The 19630-nt window shown below is 35.0% G+C and overlaps 1 protein-coding gene across 8 annotated transcripts in view; it reads right to left on the bottom strand.

Moving 5' to 3' along the window:
- The window catches only part of NPNT (nephronectin), an 82321-nt gene that overhangs the window by 48233 nt on the left and 14458 nt on the right, over window positions 1-19630 (bottom strand). For 5 of the 8 annotated variants that reach the window (XM_011361477.2, XM_011361476.2, XM_011361473.2 and 2 more), the window contains exons 3-4: window positions 15362-15412; window positions 580-672 (exon numbers count right to left, since the gene is read on the bottom strand). In XM_011361477.2, coding sequence (XP_011359779.1) covers window positions 580-672; window positions 15362-15412 — 144 coding nt within the window. The remainder of the gene's footprint in view (window positions 1-579; window positions 673-15361; window positions 15413-19630) is intronic. The other 3 variants (XM_011361474.2, XM_023531364.1, XM_011361478.2) reach the window with 1 other exon arrangement.

Here is a 19630-nt window from a genome sequence, read left to right on the forward strand (position 1 = left end):
TAAGTGCTAAATAAATGTTTGCTTTTATAAGCTGATGCCGATTAAAAAAAAATAACTTGCTGAGTTAATCAAAATCTTTATTTCTTGGAAGAACACTGCAAACTGGTCAACAGTTGAAGGGAATTTAATCATGAAATTGAAGGGCTCAGAGTTTGAAAAGACCTCAAAATTTTAAGTCAAACTTCCTACCTGACTTTGAATATTAAAGTGTTGTCATCTAACTGGGGTCCACAGAGGTTAACAAGTTGCCAAGGCTTCCTCACTAGTTAGCAGATGAAAAAGGAGTAGCAGAATGTAAGGCTTCTAACATTACTGGTGCTGCGATTCTGTTCTTCAAAATACATTTTAATTATTAGCAGTGAATATGAATAAGAAGATGAAATTCTTTTAATTGTCCTCCAATAAAATAATTTTAAAAGATTTACCATTATTATATTTTTACCTTTCAGTAAATGGCAGCTCACATATGTAGAACAATAGTTATGGAAAAGTGGTTAGGGATGAGGACTCAAAACTTTTCTATCAGGCAGGAATAGAGGGGGCTTGTAATTGTTTGCTTGTGTCACACTGTTTCCCTACCTTGATTGCAGGTTTTCCCAGCATATCCAGGATGACACTTGCACTTGTTTGGTCCAATACATTCACCATGTTTGCACTGTGGTTGGCACACAGCTGAGAAAAAGACAACATCGTGCATTATTTTCCCATCAGCAGCACACCATATAAAATCTATGTCATGTACTAGCTTGATGCTGAAAAATAAAACTAAGAACTTACAACAAAGTAGCAGAAATATTCAAAATCACTGTCTTAGAGTGGTAAGCACTGTCTAGACAACACTTTCATACATGTTATGTACATGTGTGCACGTGAGCATGTATCACTTGGGGCTGAAAAATTTGCTAAACTTGACAACACTCAAATAGTCAAAAAAAAAATGTAAGACTATACATAAACACAACTGATGTTTGTCAAAAGTTATAACTTTAAAATAACCTGCACCTATATTATCAAACCCATTCTCTCAAGTATACTTCAAAAAAGTCAAGTATATTGTTGAATATAAATATATTGGTTCTATATAAACTCCAGATAAATTTCCAGTTAAATAATGAAATACTTATTTTATTGGAAATGGTATTTCTAGGTATGAAATAGTTCAAAAAGAAATAAAAACTGAAACAATATTTCTTGGAACTTCAACTTAAGAATACCTTCTCATCTTGCTCTTTCTTAACCTTAGGTGTGTTGCAATTGCTTGTCGACCTGTAATGTCCGTCCTATAGCCTGTCACGGCAAACAGAAAGTTCTACTTTACATTTACTACCTTCCATCAACTGAGTGTGTCTTTCTTCAAGACCCTAAAATACTATAAAAACATCACTCAAATCTTTTCACCGTCTTTGATTCCTGCTAAGGTACTAGTTAGAATTTATTCTTTTTACTTTATACCAGTGATTCTCAGCTGGGGGGATTTTTGCCCCCTATGGGATACTTGGGATAAATGAAGACATTTTGGTTGTCACACTAGGGAGAGGATGCTACTGGCATCTAGTGGGTAGAATACCGAGATGCTGCTAAACAACCTACAATGCTCGGATAGACCCCACAAAAACAAATTATCCAACCCAAAATGTGATGGTGCCAGGTTAAGAAACCTTGTTCTATGCCAAATACGTGTATGGGCCTATGCCAGGTACTAAAATAGATGAAAAATCATTGTCTAGAGTGGTCGCTGGTCTCAAAGAGCTTACAGTCTAGATAGAAAGACAAAACAATCATGTTTTTAATTCAAGGCAACATTTATTTATGAGCAGATGGGTGGCACATATGAAACGTGTCAACGAAATCAACACACAACCATATCGACATAGATTTGTACAGAAAGCCTGTAGAACAGACATGAGTGGGGCCTTGAAGCATGGGTAGACAGAAAAGGGAGAATATTATCCAAGGTAAGGGGAAGCATAGTGTAAAATAGACCCTCATTTATTTAAGAGACGCTGAGGAGGCTTTTCAAGTTAAAGAAATGGGTCGATACTGTTAGGAGTGTAAGAAGTAGAAAATCATAGATGAATGGTATCAGATGATGTTCCCTCAATTTGAGACTGAAAAATATACACATTATAGGAAAAGTTTATCAGCAACAGGAGAATTACCTGATAAAAATCAAAATTCTGGGAATATTAGCCAGGTGGTGATATGCAATATGAACTGGAAAGAGTCTAGTTGACATGAAGAAGGCATGACTTGTGTTTGCGACAGGAAGAGACAGGCTTCAGTAACCACTGAGTGAAGAGCTAACACATCTTAGACTGAAGGGAATGGGATCGACAATGACCCTGAATTCTCAAGTCCCTGACACCTGTTCTTTCCCATATTAGCCCTGGCTGTTCTCCATTCTGGGATATGCTCCCAGATTCTGACAGTGTCTCAAACAGTGTCTCTTTCAAACTCTAATATTCCCGTGAAACTGATGTGCATGTTATTTCTGGTGTTTTCTACATATCCTCACTCAATTCTCACTACCCTTGCCTGGCCTGGCACTCCAGAGGGCTTATTGCCAATTTTACTTTCAGGCCTTTCCTGCCCATTTATTTGTCACTCCAACTAGACTCTGTATCACTACCAATCCTTAGATAGCTCAGTCGGTATTTAAAAACTTGCAAAAAGAAAGGATGAGCAGAATGGAAAGTGTAAATAGTAGAGAAATGTGCTTGAAAGTTTTTTAAATCTGATTTTAGACACGTCATGAAATTCAAAGGGAAGCAATTTTGTTCAAATCTGTAAGAAGAAATGAACTATATAGGAAGGACTTCCAATACTCTTTTTAGGTCAATTGTACACCTGGTAGATGGTTTATATGCAGTTTTTAAAACAAGTCCCAGAATTAAGCCATTTTTGTGTAATTTCCAGGTCCCATCATCAAGAAATGCAAGTTGAATATAATTTATTTAAATCTTAAAATAAAGATGTTCCATACATATTAATAATTATATATAAATATGACCTAAATCAAGTATCACTGAGGCACTTGTAAAAGTAAACACCTCAAAATCATTAAAGGTAAGTCAAGGTAGTTACCTCCCAAAACATATGGAATTTGAAAATATCTGTAAAAACATGAAAACGTTGTTTAGAAAGTACCACTTAAAAACTTAGAAATATATATATATTTAGAAGAGGACACTTTATGAAATAATTAAACCTGAGGCCTCCAGGCTATATTGCCTTTTGACCCCCTGGCCAGCCTGACAACCATCATTTATAGCCCTTTCAGGTGCTTTATAGGAACAAAAGTTTTTATTGTCCCCCTCCCCTTCTCCTTGTTTGTTCTCAGTGGAGTGCCCTAATCTTGGGCTCATCAAATGCACAAGTTCCAAGAGGCCAGGCTGTTAATGTTTCTTACATATTCAGGGCATCAGTATTTTTTCCTTTCTTTTTGTTTTACTGCTATTTACTCTTCTAGTCAACACACTATTCACTGAAGTGACCAACGACCTACGTATTAGCCAACAGCTATTAAGTGGGATAAAATACTAATAATGCTCATATAACAATTATTTTTCTCTCTTACAAAAAGAAAACTCTGAAAAATGTTGCACAAAAGTACTTTTTCCTATTATCTTATTGGCATTAGGTCTGAAATGGAATTCAACAAACGTGTATTGAACATTTGTTATATATAATGTATTACATGAGGCAAGTGTGGGGGAAATGAGTCACAGAGGATATGAAAAATTAACTGTGAAACTATAATATATTGACCGAAACTTAACAAGGTCTATGAGAAAGAGATGAGATGAAAGAGGGAAGGAGGAGGGGCAGATAACTGACTGCAGGCACTGGAAAGGCCTCCTGTGGGAAACGTGATCTGAGCAATGCCTTAGAAGAAGCAGAGACAGTGGGATGGGGGACAAAGCCTTTGAGAATATGAGCAAAGTATGGGGGAAGGACAATGAAGGCGGTTCTGTGCAAGTGCCAAGTGTTCTAGTGAAGCTGCAGTGTGAAGTGCTCGTAACAGCAGATGAGATCAAAAGACAGGCTAGGGCAGATCATAAATGACAGAACCTGCTGGCTGCTTACCAGTATCTGTTTTCCCCTTCTTCTTTAAAATAAAATGGCTTTTTTCTTTTTTTTTTTTTTTTTTTTTTTTTGGAGTGGGGAATGAGTTAGAAATGAAAACTACCAGTTCCTTATCTTACCTGGTAGATTGAGTAGCCAAGCAACTAAATTATGGCCAACTGTATGTGAACAGAAGTTATTGGGTGGAACATTTGCAATGCTACTTTAAAAAGTCCTATTATGCTTCCTCTGCTACTTGCCTGGACTATAGAAGTCATGGTGAACTTCAGAGGCCACTTTGTGGCCATAAGCTAATCTTGAGAATGAAAAGGATGGCAGAGCAAGAAATCATATTAACCCTAAATTGTCATCCTAGCAATTTAGCAATTCTTTGTGTCACTATGACTTGCAGCCAAATATAATTCCTAACTGACTATCCTTGAGCACAAGGCTGTGGGATCTGGACTTAATGTGTGCTCATTATCAAGCAAGCAAAAGTCTTCTTTGGATGCACACTTAGCATAGAAATGTTATGAACATATCCTAATAAAAAAATACAACTTGTCAAACTTAGTTATACGGATAATGCTATGTAACTACAGAAGTATCTTAAAAACTTCATCTCTATATCTAAAGAATTAAATTAGAAAACACATCTTGAGACAAGAGAAAAATGAAGCCCTGTGTAAACTGGTCTGCCTTTTGAAAACCCACTCACTGTGATGTGAGCTCTCAGTGGCCTGCACACACCAGCCTTTACAACCTGCTGGGGATAGGTCAGAAAAACAACGGTAACTACAAAAGAATAAGTGATTCACTATTAGTGGTCCATTTTAGAATAGTCTTCTAAAAACATCAAAAATAGATGATATACTTGATTTAAAAGAAATAATGAGTCTGTTATCACCACAGGTTTATCAGAAAAAGCAGCATTGCTTCTGAGACCTTCATGCGGATCAGGGACAAGAATGTTGGGCTGTATTTGATAGTCTAGTGTCCTCTGCATCCACATGTGGTTAACAGCTCAGTAAGTTAAAGTCAGGTGAGGATCACAAATTGTCAATGAATGAATGATAGATTTTTTTACTCCAAAATTGGATGCCAGAATTAAGCCCAAATTGGTAAATCGCTCTCGAAATTTACTTTCTAACAGTCCTGTGGCATAATCTCCAAAGTGCCCTTAAAATAACCTCTAAGTCATTACTTTAACTAGAAAAAGAAACAAGTCTCAACTGGCAGAGCAAACATAGCTCTTTAATGTCACATGTCCAAGCCTCTTCTGTTTGCAATCTAATAAAATTTTACTCTTAAAAGTTCATCTTAATGGATGTAACTGGGGTTCTGAGAGTTGGATAGCGTTTTCTGATGTTGATGTAAGTAGTGAGTTATCAAATAAGTTAGGGGAAAATTAAATTTCCACATCAGTTCTATATAATATTTCTTATGTAAACTAATCACACTGGGAGTCAAATGCCAACTTTTGAAAAAATATGGATATCCTTAGGTGCCCAAGCAGATGGTGGCTCTGGAGAGTGACAAGGAAAAAAATCAACTCATCCTCAAGTGTTGTTAGTAACTTGAGACGGATTTTCTTAATGTAAATAAAATTGTATTTAGAGTCTTAAAATTCATCTGTAATTTTTGTTCATCTACATCATGTTGCTATTCAGACATGGCACCACTAAAAGCAGAACAAAGAACCCTATCCTCCAGGGCATGTAATTTAGAAACTAAGGTGGCATAGAAATATGCAAGGGCAGGGCAAAAGAATGAATGTGTACAAAACTGGGATATTTCAGAGAGCTCTCATTACGTCTAATAAGTTTCAGAGAATTCAGATATGAATGAACTCATTTGAGGCTAACAGGAGCATACAATAAGAATATCTTTTTCAAACAACAATTGGCCTTGGAAGACAGCAGCCAAAAGAAGCTTGAAATAACTCATTGCTGTATTAATGGGACCTGGAAAGAATGGAGGAAGAATTTATAGGGCTCCACTGGAAAGGGCCTTACGCCATCCCATATTATAGGTACAACAAAATCCAGAAGAAAAAATCCTACAGATTACAAGATCTCCAGAGGAAAATAACTCTCCAGCTTCCCTAATATCCTGTATTCTAGTGCTGATTATCATGTTTTCAAATCTAAATTCCTGCTGCAGTAAAAAGTGAAGTAAAAGTGCCTCTGTTATCTCTATAAAATATTATCCATTAAATACTCTCATGAATACAGAACTCAAAATCATTTTATGTGACCGGTTAAATTCATCCTCACAATATCCATATAAGGCAGGAGAGAGGCTGACATTATCCTCATTTTACCAGCAAACAAGTGAAAACACAGAAAGTTAAGTGATTTGCCTGATTTTAGTAAAAATTTCTTATCCCAGTTCCACAGACAATCCACTAGTTCTTCTGGTGTTCAGAAAAAGGCCCGGAAATTCAGTATTTGGAGTGGGTTGGAAGAGAGGAGAGAGAGATTATAGTAAAACACTACGTGGGAAAGCATGAGACGTTAGAGAATGCCAATGGTAATTAAAGGCATAAAGGTGTTTAAGTTATATTTCTAAGAAGGAAAAGTCACAGTTAAGAGCATGATCTGTAATTTTAAGAAAATTAAAGTAACCTTGCCGGAATATTTCCACATAAAATATTCTCTTTACTCCCTTGCTTGTTTCATGCCGATCTCAGATTCTGAACCATTAATAAAGTATAGAATTGTTCTCTTCTGAAGTATTGCTATATCTATGTTTTTGCTCTCGCATTTTATCTAACAGTATTTTTATAGAAAACTTACAACTATTTTTGAACTATATTAAAATATTAAGTCAACCAATCGATTGATAACATACAGCATGAAGTTAAAATAAATAAGGGTTTTTGGTCTATATAATGTTGTCTCCCAAAAGCTGTCTTACGATGACTTATTTCATTTTGGTCTTTAGGAACATCCAATTCAGTCACATTTTCTAAGCACCATTTCATCTCTCACTATTTAACTTTTATCCTGAAGTAGCCCAAAGAAAATGTGTCTGTATCTGCATCTTCTGTGTCTCAAGCCAACTTTTATTTATCATAAATAAGCACTATCCCTTCTCACTGAAGAAATCTTCTGAAGAGTGTGTCATTTTCAATCTACTTGGATTTTTTCTTTCTGTTTCCATTATGATATGAGTGGAATTTAAATTAATGCCAAATGCGAGTTTAAGAACACATAAGAAAATGTTACTATTTATTTGGAAGTGTGAAGTGGGCTTTTTGTTTGTTTGTTTTAAGTAGATGAACAGTAGCAATGAGCACACCCAGAAAACAGGTTGTTTCTAAATACTACTTCACAATAAAAGGAATCAGGGCTGGGGCAGTGAGGTTGGGATATTTTGCTGTGATAAAAAGGATGTATTCAAAGAATGATGAAAACATATGAAAAGGAGATGTTCCATGGCCAAACGTGGGATAATTTGAGCACCAAAAAGAATAAGGATAGTAAATGATAACTACTGAATAATAAAAGAATCTATGGGTCCAAAATGATTTTAAAAAGAAAACAGAGCTCCTCTTTACAGAATGCCAGCGAACATGCAGAAGGAATGACAGAATTTGAAAAACGCAATTTTACAACCATCATTGAAATAATTGATATGATAAAAAATTATCCACAGATGTTAAAACTTTTATTGGTTGGAAGTTTGTTGTGGAACGGGATATTCAAACAGTTCCAATGTACCACTTCATGGATTACGAATTATAAAAAGTGCCTTTAGTGCAAAAATCTGGTGGACGGAACCTTAATCAAGTGATCAAACTTAACATCAGCAATAATGGAACAGCCTGACATTACGTGCAATGGAAATGTCATGACATATGATGAGAAATTAAATGATGAGAAAACTACAGACAAATTTAGATTGTGAAACATTCTACCTGGGACTCTTCAAAAATGTCATTGTCAAGAAGAAAATAAAAGTAGTAGAAGTGTTCTAAACTAAAGGAGACCAAAGAGGAATGTCGAGTAAATATAATATGAAGATACTTGATTGGATCTGGATCAAAAAGAAAAAAAAAATCATCACTGGGATAACCAGGGAAATCTAAATATGGACTGTTTATTTCATAATATTAGTTATCCATGTCGTATTTCTTAAGTGTGATCATGATAATGTGGTTTGTAGGTAAATGTCCTGTTCTCACGAGATGCATGCTGAAGTATTAGGCATGAAGGACCATTCTGTCTGCAAGTTACTTTCAAATGGCTCAGTGAAATAGAAAGAAAAAATGAACACAGATATGTACTATGTTAACAATTGCAGATGAAGAGTATCTGGGCATTTACTGATCCTATATGTGCAACTCTTCTGTGGATTTGGAAATTTTCAATGCAAAATTGAGAAAAATTTATAAAACAAGAAGAATAATATGCATATCTTGACAAATATTATTTGTGAGCTGTTGTTCACCTATCAGTGCAATCTAGAAAAGAGGTTAAGAGCACAGATGCTGGAATTACACTGCTGGGGTCCCAGCTCTACCACCTAGGAAACGCTTGACTTTTGCACATGACTCAGCTTCTCTCTGCTCTAAAACAGAGATCCTATGTCGAACCAGAGGACATTCTCAGCACTGCTGTTTTTTCTTAAAAATAGTAAACCCAGAACTAAGAAAAATGGCATAGATGATAGAAGCTTAGCTCATCCCCTCTTGCGACCGCATCAAAGTTAAGATGGAAACATGGAGCAAACAGCAAGCAGAGTCACCTGGGGGTCTAGATGAACAAAGCCGTACAACTAGGGAGAGAAATAAGAAATCGCCCTGCAATAGTTGAAGGTAGGAGGGGTCGAAGATGCGAGTCTGCCCGGTCTCCCGTGGCTGAGTAGGACAGAGGCTTCGGATGCCACAGCCCGGGAGCTGCGGATATTCCTCTTAAAGGGGCCGTGTTCACAACCAGACTTTGGCAGTGACGGACCTGCTCGCTCTGAGTAATAGCTACATATTTATCATTAAGCACCTCAAATGGAAAAGAATTAAGTACTCCAACCAAAAGATAGGGAAGCTGAATGGATAAGAAAATAAGACCCCTATGTATGCTGCCTACAAGAGACTCACTTCAGATTAAAAGATGCACACAGACTAAAAGGGATAGAAAAAGATATTACCTTGATGGATCAAGAGGGTATTGCGCTGAATGAAGTAAGTCAGATAGAGAGAGACAAATACCATATGATTTCACATACATGTGGAATCTAAAGAACAAAATCAACACAACAATAACAACAAAAACAGAAACAAACTCAAAGATACAGAGAATATTTTGAGGACTACTAGATGGGAGGTGGGACTGGATGGATGGAAAAAAGGGCAAAGGGATTGAGAAGTATGAATAGATACAAAATAGCCATGGATATATAGAATGTAGCATAAAGAGTCAACAATTTGTAAAAAATATGTAAAGGGTAGAAGGGTACCAGATTTAGTGGGGTACCATTTTGTGAGTTATATAGATCTCTAATTACTATGCTGTACAACTGAAACTAATATATTATTGCATGCCAACTATAATTGAAAAAATCTCATTGAATTGTACAATGTAAATATAAGCAACTAATTGTCTACTATACTTCAATAAATCTGGAGAAAAAAAATAGTAAACTCACATAGTACATACCCGTAGGTTTATTGGGAGGATTAAATGAAAAAACTCAAATAAAATACTTAGAACAGTACCTATCTCATAGTAAGAGCTCAATAAAATGCCAGCTATAATAAGGATTATAAAGATGACTAAGAGGAAAACTCCAGTGTCTAACATACTATATTAGGAACTGGAGATATAAAAATCAATAAGATCACAAGATACCAATAAGATACCTTATCCTCAAGCAGGCAAGTCCAGTAAGAAGAGGCAGAAGTAAGCATAGATGTCTTAATAACAGATGTATATAAAGGATACAGAAGAGGAAGTGATCAATGACTCAGATTTGAGAGTCAGAAAAGATTTTGGGAAACAAGTGGTGCTAAACAATTTTCTGCAAAAAAAAAATTACAAGACACCTGATTTTATTACGTAAGAATTCATTAGAATATGATAAAACACATTATTCTTTTTAGTTAAAACTGTATTTGTTATAGCAGGTTTAATGTGTAATTGCCACAAAAGGCCAATTTTAATGTAACCATCATTACTTCTTTCAGCAACCAAAAGATTTGTTTAAGAGTCACTGATAGATAATGAACTGAGCCATATATTAACTATTTTAAAAATAGAATCATTTTGTGACTGCGCATAGACTTATTTGTGAGGCATCTGTCAGTTTGGCATACTGTTTTTAAAAAAAGAAAACGTTAAATCATTAATTGTTCTAAATTTATCTGATGAAGAACCTTAAATAGAAATTTGGAAAAAAACTAAATATCCATCAATAAGGAACTGGACAAATGGCAGCATAATGATCTTCTTGGCTCCAGCATTGTGGACCTCAATCCAGCCCTAAACTGCTATGAGGGGGACTTTGCTAAGCCGTGATTTCGCCATGCCATTCCCCTCACACTCACTGATGTGTCATCATGTTTACTTAGCTTATATTAGATCGATCTCTTAGTATGGCATTCGACACTGCATTTCGTGACTTGATTCCAGCCTCATCTCCAATCACATCTACAAATGTACCAAGAAGTTGAAATTCTCGGTAAATAACATACTCTCTAATACCTTTACATGGAAAGTCATTCTTACCTTTGTCTGCCAGACTAACACCTAGACAGGCTTCAATACTCAACTTAAACATTATTATCTCCAAGATTTGCTTTAGCCCTGCATTCTGAGTTTGGAGCCCTCCTCAGTGCTTTCATAAGCCTCTGTGTATACTTTTATCATAAATTCTTTATATATGTTTATATTTATATATAATTGTTCTGTGTTATCATAGTGATTTTTATCTGGCTCCCCTACTAGACTTTGAGCTCTTTAAATACACAGTACCTGCTCTGAAATAGCATATAGTCTCCTGATAGATATGACAGTCATACAAGGTGTTAAAAAGAATATAGAAGAAGGAATTTCTCTGCAGAGAGGTGGAAATAGGAAAAATGTCAGGAAAGGCCTGCAAGAGGAAATATGAGCTGAATCTTAAAGGACGAGTAGGAATTCACCATGTAAATGGGTGAGGGGCCTTTTATTTAGAATGAGCAGAGGCATGGAGCAGCAGAGAGTGTGAAAATGCAATGGCAGTTCACTGCGATGGTCCATATAGCAAAAAATAGTCCTTCATAGATAAGGCAGTAATCACCATAAAGAGCTCTGCACTCAGAGAAGCAGGAGTCTATCCATAATTGCAAACAATGGATTATAAACAGATGACACAGGTTACATTTTATGTGTTTTCAAGCAAGTAAATTGATTTCTTTTTAGAATCTTAATCAAAAGTCAAGAACTATGATATGTGGTAAGGCTATAAGATAGGCAGACAAATTAAATATATTCATTTTCCCAATAAACTGTTTTCCCTGAAAACTGCAATCTGCTTATTAAGATTACATCTTATTCGTCTTTTATCCCTTTTATAAAGAAGTGCCTGGTCCTTCCACCTTCAAAAGTGTACTGAACTGAACTGTGCTAGGCATTGCAGAAGCTATTGCTACGAATATAAAGATAGGTAAGACACAGTCTCCAGCTTCGTGGAACTTTCAGTCCAGCAAAACAAATAATATAGATTCATAAATAACCACACTATAGAGCAGTATAAGGTAGGCTCCACGTAAAGGAGAAGGTGGCATTTGAGCTAGGACTTGAATCAGGGCTGAAAAAAAGGATGGTCATTCAACCCTAACAATTATTCACTTTTAGTTGAATATTTGCTTAGAATTAGGACTGATGGTGATGTACAACAGAAAAAGCCAACGAAAGACAGAAAAAAGATACAACATTTGTAAAGGGTGATTTTTTTCAGCCCTGATATAAACAAATGTTGAATTATTCATTTCTTTTGACTGGAAGCCAAAATAGTAAGCTGGAAATTTTTTTTCAATAACCTAACACTATTTGATAACATTTCGGCCAAAATGTAACACAGTACTTTAGCTCTCCCACATTCTTCATATATTGTTTAAAATCAACCTCTATGGAGGTAGCTGTGATCATCAAGGCTAACTGAAGTTGATGGAGGGGAAAGGAGGTTTGAGGACGGTGGTGGCCACATCATCCATTCACAGCCTATGCCCTGCTCAGATTGTGCCCCTGAGCTCCAGGTCCTAGAAGCCAACCACATATCACACCTCTCCACTTCAGTCTCACGGCACTTCAAACATACCACATCCAACACTGAAGTCATCACCTGCACTTTCTCCTGTGTTCCCTAGCTCACCAAATAACACACCAGAAACTTGGGCATCATCCTTGATTGTATCTTCCTCACTCCTCACAACCATTATCACCACCACCAAATGTGAACTAATAGGAGCCAGTTACTGAGCTAAAAGCTTTGTATTTTCTCATTGGATCCTCAAGAATTCTGAGGTAGGCCTCTAATCTATATCTTACAAAAAATAAAAATAAGCTTTTGCTCAGAAAGGTTAATTATCAAAAACACAGTTTGCGGTAGCAACCAAGCGTCTACGAAGCCCACACCCCACCACCGTCCTGATGCATGCCTCTCTGCCCTTCCTCTTCAGTACCTTTCAATCTCTATCCTGTTCTTCGTTCCCACCACTACTACTAAAGATAAAACCTAATTTCTCACCAGCTTTCCTATTATAGCCTCTAGTCCTAAGCCTCAAATGGCTCTTCTCTAAATTGCTAATCAGGGAAATATTCAGAAATGGGCCCCAGAACCTCAAATGCCTACAGGTCTCAGGCATTTGCGCTGAGGAAGCGAGCCTCACAGTAAGATGGACTCCATACTCCTTCCCAAAGGGACAGCTACTAAGCGACCCCAGCCCACCAACTCCTTGCAACAACAAAAAGCTACTGATTTTTCAAAAAGCCTGATACCCACACTGGTGACTATTTCAAAATATGTTAAAACACTCTGTATGCTAGATCTGACCCATTAGCACCATCTTATAACCTCTGAAATATAAATTTAATTATGTAATTTCCCTGCTTAAAATCTTTACAATGTTCCTCTACAACTTTAGGATAAAGGCTAGTATATTTAAGGTGGCATCAAAAGCCTTCCATGAGTCAGCCCATCCTTCTATCTCCCAAACGCCCTTCAAACACAAACCCCAATGCTAGCTTAAGATTCTTACATTTCCTGGAATGTGCTCCTCACTCTGGCTTCTAAAATTTTAATGTATTTTTTTGTCTGGCCAGGGTGCCCTTCACCTGAATTACTCATCCCTCAAGATTTAGCTGGGCAACCAGTCCATCAATCCCCTTCTGAATACACCCTGCTGAGGTATGCTTTTGTAGTATCCTATCTCAAAACATACCATTCACCTGGTATTGTCATCACCTGTGGGCCTTCAATGCTGACAGTGAAAGACATGAATGCCTACAACTTCATCTTATTGATTTGATATCTGCAGAGGTTGGCCTAGGATCAGGCAGGTAACAGCACTCAATACATATCTGTTGAATGAATGAATCAATTGAACACCTCCGAGTGCATGAAATGTTCCTTGATCCTCTCCAGGTGGAAGTGATTCTTCCTCTGAACCTCAATTCTTTATCTCTAACTCTTTCCTACTTTAGAATATGGAAGGAATGAAACAACCATTTTACCAAATCAGCTCCTTGCAAGAGTACATGTTTTTAAAAACTTTCTATCTCTTCCAGCACCTAACTTAACTCCTTGCCTCTAGTAAGCTCTCAATGTTCGTCAAATAAAACACAGCTGTTATTATTAGTGTGTGGTTAGTATAGAGAGTATAGCTGTAAATGCAATTTTACTTTGTCAAGTAAGTTTGTGTCTAATAAATGTATAGTAACTCTAAATGTATATCTACAATTCTAGTTCCTCCAGTTATTTTTCCTTTCGTTAAAAGAACCACCACTGTACTCCACTCTGAGGTTTGCAAATGGATATTAGAGAAGTAGGAAAGAAATGGTTCGGAAGCACAGACAGTTATCCAATGAAAGCTTTTATTTAAGAAATCGTGAAATTTTCTACTTCCAGTTGATTATTTCCATAAGATGGGCAGGGTAAACAAAATGTATTTAAACACACCCTATACCATGGATACTATGATAGACCCAGTAAAACACTTCAGAGTTCATCTGTATTCTCTATACTAACCACACACTAATAATAACAGACATTTATCAAGAGCTGTTCTGCAGAAGGCACTCATGGCCAACAACAATCTTGCAAAGTAGGTTTAAAGAGTAGGAAATTGTGGTTCACGAAAGTTAAATAAAATATCTAGCATTTTATAGTTGGTGAGAGGAACAGGTCCTGAATCCAGATCTGCTGGTGACAAAGCCCACATTTTACTCTAAGGCTTTGTCTCCCTAATTCAGCCATAGCTCTGCTAGTTAATTCTCTGTGAGTAATTATAAGATACGTACACTTTGATTTTTAAGTCTCACTGAAGAAATTTCTTTACTTTGATTTCTAGTACTATCAATTTTGTTCCCAAGTGTTGTTATTAAAATCATATCTTAAAAACATTTTCTATGACATGTGATAGTATCTTTTACCTATCAGTTTAAAGTATGTTGTCTTCATGGCACCAATTTCATTAAATACAATTTCACATATTTCACCAAAATTTTCCAGTGAAGTGTAATTAGGGTGATTTGTTATGTGATATTATTCACTTCCAAAAATATTTTAAACAAGGGAACCCTTCATGTAGCAAAAGAATAGCATGATTTCTCAAAGGTTCTATTATAACATCTTATATATTTTATACAACAAAAATATTTCTTACCTGATTTTTTTCCATGGAGAATTAATGAATATGAGATATAATTCCCTCAGGTTAATGATAGGCTGGTGTTAGTAATTTCATTTGGTGGACTTTTTAAAAAAAATTTGCTTCTTTACGTATTAGAAATATAAACTGTCCTTTAGGTTAGAATGAAGGTCAATTTATTAGATTCATAAAACAACAAAAAGAAAAGGAATTATAAACTGAAAGGGAAAAGTTTAATGTAAGAACTGAAATAAAATTAACTTAGTATAATTACGAACACAATAAACACATCTCTAAGAAATATAGTTTTCCCCAAAAAAAGCAACTCAAAAAACCACAACTAGTGTTAAGTTTCATTGATTAATTCTGTGGTTATTATTTAGAAGTTATGCCTTTCGAGACATATATTAGCCAAAATTATTTCAAGAAATATGTTCATCTAACCTTTGAGCTGGCACCTTATCCTGGCTATTCTCTGCCTTAAGACGTAGAAAGCTGCAAAACAAATGTCCAAAAAAAGAAATTCCAGATCTTTTCTCTGTAAGGAGGCTGGACTTGGGTATTTATCAACTTGTTACATTCCCGGAGACTTACACATATTCAACTTTCAGTGCTTTTCTGAAACAAAAAAAAAAATCTAGGACATGTTTAAAATAGTAATATTTTAGTCACCATTTTGTCATTAAAAAACATTTGGTAATGAAAATATTAACCAATAATTGGAAGTTATGCTATTCTTTCAGTCCAAATTCTAAATTAAAATATTTCAGACTTTTTGTGACAGTGTACTTTCTAATCCAATTTTTCATTTTCAGAAAATTAACTTTTGGTTTGAAGAGACAGTATCCTTTTATTTAAATGAGTATTGGACATCTGAAAAAAATTAAAACTTTTAATCAATTATTAACAAGAGCTGATGGTTTCTAAATTGATATCTCTTTACTTACCTGTTTCTTACATAATGTGTGTTCCCTTTTCTCTCCAACTTTGAGGAGGAAATATTAAGGTTATTTTTTTTCTTTCCTTCCAGAGCAATTTCTTCTTGCATGGCTGCTTTGGTTGTCAATAGCAACAAGAATTACCATGAAAGCTCAGCCATTTCATTTAAAGATACATAAATAACCCAGTTTAATGAAAGTAAAGGGAAGAAACTTGAAACACTATTAATAATAGTGAGGGTTCGATCAGCCTGGAGATCCCAGAGGTAAGGGAAGAGATGATTTCACCACTTCTGTTTTAGATTAATGTCTTCCCTCTTTCAAACATAAAATATTCACTTTAACTTTAGATTTGTGTGTTCACTTGTATAATTTAAAATTAGGTGAATGAAGCCTTCTTTTGAATTTAGAAAAAAAATTTAGGAAAAAAGTCTAAGTCCAATTGATTCAAATAAAGTAAAAATTTAACTATTGATCAGATTTATTGTTCTGTATATTTAAAGGCACACATTCATTTATTTGTTAGAGATTATTTTTTATGTTGTTTAGGTTTATAAAAATTAGTGCTTTTTAATTGTTTGTTTTTAACTTGAAAAGAATTCACCATATCTTGATGTTGATACATTTCTTAAAATAGGATATTTAAATATATCAGGTACAACCTAAGCAAAAAGCCAATAATAAATCAAAACATAAACTAAAAATTAGATTCTAGATCTCATGTTAAGGAAAACTGTTTATGACGATGGTTATGTATGAGAAGGGAAAAATATAAAAAGATACCGTTTCTTTAATACTCTTTAATTGCCAATTTTAAATAATCTAACTTATTAAGAAAAATACATTAAATGATTTTAAACAAGAGTAAAACAACTCAATAAAGAATAGCAAACATCATTATTTCCTAACTAGTTATTAGTATCAAGCAAACAGTTCTGTATAGTTTATTTTCATCTTATAATATCTTAAGGTTGGGTCACATTTCTTCTACTGAACATAAATCATCCTTGACACACATAGATTTAGTAAATTTTATGATATCAATATGCATACCCATTAATAAGACTTTTAGCTTTAAATTTTGGTCAATGTTCCATATGTTAAAATTTGCGCTTTAAAACTATACAAAGCTGCATTTTAAATCAAAGCAATGTTAAACCTAGAATAGATTATTTCCAGGAAGTTTCTGGGGTCCATTCTCTATTCACACATAAGGAAATTTTCATAGGCAACCATTACCACAATTTTTGTGTAAGTTGCCAAAAATAAATGCCCTACGCATATATTTTTTGTGGTATAAACCCCACTGTGAGAAGCACTAAAATGGATTCATTAGTAGCACATAATATAGAAGAACCTGTCCCATTTTCTCCTAATAATATTTCTCTACAGTCATTGTAAAACAGCCATAGTAGTAAATCATGCAACATTGCCAGTGAATCCACTCAGTTTGCAACTCTAGAACTCTCTCCTGCGACTTGCCCAAGAACCAGGGCTCAGGTTCACCTGAAGCTTCTCAGTGATACTATGCACACTTTACTGAGGGTCTCAGTGATATTAGGAATAGTTAAAAGCAATAAGCACTCTGATAATTTTATGAAATTATGACTAATATGAACCAGAGTAACTAAACTATTCAAGGATTGCTCTTCCTTGCTTACTAAACCCAGGAATCAATCTTCAGCCTTGGACAGTGTTAAATAAAATGAAAGTTAAGAAACCCTAAGGTAATGAGCCCACTTATTATCCAAAGGTATACCTATCATCTGGTATATAATTTACTGTAAAGTATTATACAATGCCAAAATGTTAGGCCAATCATAACCTTTCAAAAGGATATATGTTTCAGGCTAAGATGACAGATGCAGTTACCACATGATCCAGATGGGGGTCGCATAACCTCTTAAGCATAGAGCACAGCATGACACATGTACTTCCTACCAGATGACAAATGCCAGGTACACGCATGGAAGTAAAAGGTCCTCCCTGACACTGTACTTCTACATTTCAACACTAACTTTAAGCTAGAACAAGTAGTAACTCTAAAAAGTTCTTCATACCCCAACCTTAAATTTCATGCTATATTTCTCATTGTCAAAAAAAAGTGGATGTTAGCACGGCAAATGTTATTTATAGACAACTGTTCAACATACATTTATAACACCAACAGCCAAGACAACAGATTCCGTGAATAGCATTTTGAGTAGGAATGTGGATGGTCCCAACTTTCAGTCCACTACTTTGTAAGTATTAAAGCTATAGAAACCATCAGACTTCAACACAAGATCAGACAACAGAACATTTAGCAAAATTACAAATTATTTCTTAATAATTTTGTTTTCTTCCTTCTATTTAACTGTCTCAGAAAACAATTCTGCCTTATTTAGAAAATGAAACTATACATGGGAATGTCTTAATTCCTGGCCATACATAGACGCCAAGATACAATGAATCTTTAAATTCATCAATAATTTTAAAATTCAATCCAAGGGACAAAGGACCTTGAAATCACAACTATCTATGTGAAATACTATGAAATACATATGTAAACATAAGAAGTTGGGACAATTTATCCAGTAGAATCTATTACCATAGTACATGTATATAAAATCAATTCTGAACACCTATGTATATTTTAAAAATAAAACTAAGCATGAGCTGCAATCTGTGGTTTTCTATCAGTTGCTGTTTTTTGGCATGCAAACATTTGGCAGATAATGACCAAGTACCTACAAAATCTTAACAATGAAATTAAATAGGAGGTACCAGGCTTTAGAAAAATATTTTGAGTGGCATGAATCTTCTATCTGGATAGTCTATCCATGAAGTTAGTTTCAGTATATTTAGCAATACACGCCTTTGACTATTTAGGGATCTTTCATAGAAACTGAGTTTGAGAACTCTGATTTATGAAAAAAGGCTAAAGATTTTTGAAAAAACGACAGTGTTTTTGGCAAAGTAATCCTAAATCCAGAAATTCCCAATTCCTTCTTCCTTTGTATACATTAGCATAAATTTAAACTGTGATAACATTTCCTAAAATTTCAGGATAAGTCAATAATATCAACAAAAGGCAACCCTAACCTTTGTGATTTGATGATGTTACAACAGGAAAACAATGTCAGTTCTATAGAATTTATACTTTTAATCTACAGACCAAATGAAGTGTTCAGTTTGAAAATTTAGTTGACTCTAGATTATCCATACGGAAATCATCTATGGCAAATCCTTAGTCTCAAGCTGGCCCTCCCCTGACATCTAGTTCCTACCAAGGCCATCTCCAGCTCTTAATGTACAGCAGGAAACAAGAGCTTTTAATTAAATATAACTGGGGGCGGGGGCAGGAGGAGGGAACACTTCTCCAAAATCAACTGCTATATTCTAAAGCTAAGAAACCATGTCGATTATTCATAACTTTTTCCTTCCATGAGAATTAAAAAGTTGACTTAACAGTGTTTCACCAGATTAAGTTAAAACTAAAATTCTTGAGAGAATCTAAGAATATGAAATGAACATACAAATATCTGTCACCATTTTACCACACATAATACTTTATCATTTCTGGAGTTTCGTGTACTCCTTTAGGCTGGCTTTATCACAAATTTTATTAGGAATTCTATTTTGGCTATAATTCTCTTGAAGTACACTCTAGTAGTAATTAAGTGATGAAATTGGAAAACTATAAAAAGCTTTGGTACATTAAAATGGAAATTTTCTTGATATTTGATATTACTTAACTCTGCACTTTGTAACACATCGATTTTTCAGTAACTAG

Source organism: Pteropus vampyrus, unplaced genomic scaffold, assembly GCF_000151845.1.
Source record: "Pteropus vampyrus isolate Shadow unplaced genomic scaffold, Pvam_2.0 Scaffold67, whole genome shotgun sequence".
In the NCBI taxonomy this organism is placed as follows: domain Eukaryota; kingdom Metazoa; phylum Chordata; class Mammalia; order Chiroptera; family Pteropodidae; genus Pteropus; species Pteropus vampyrus.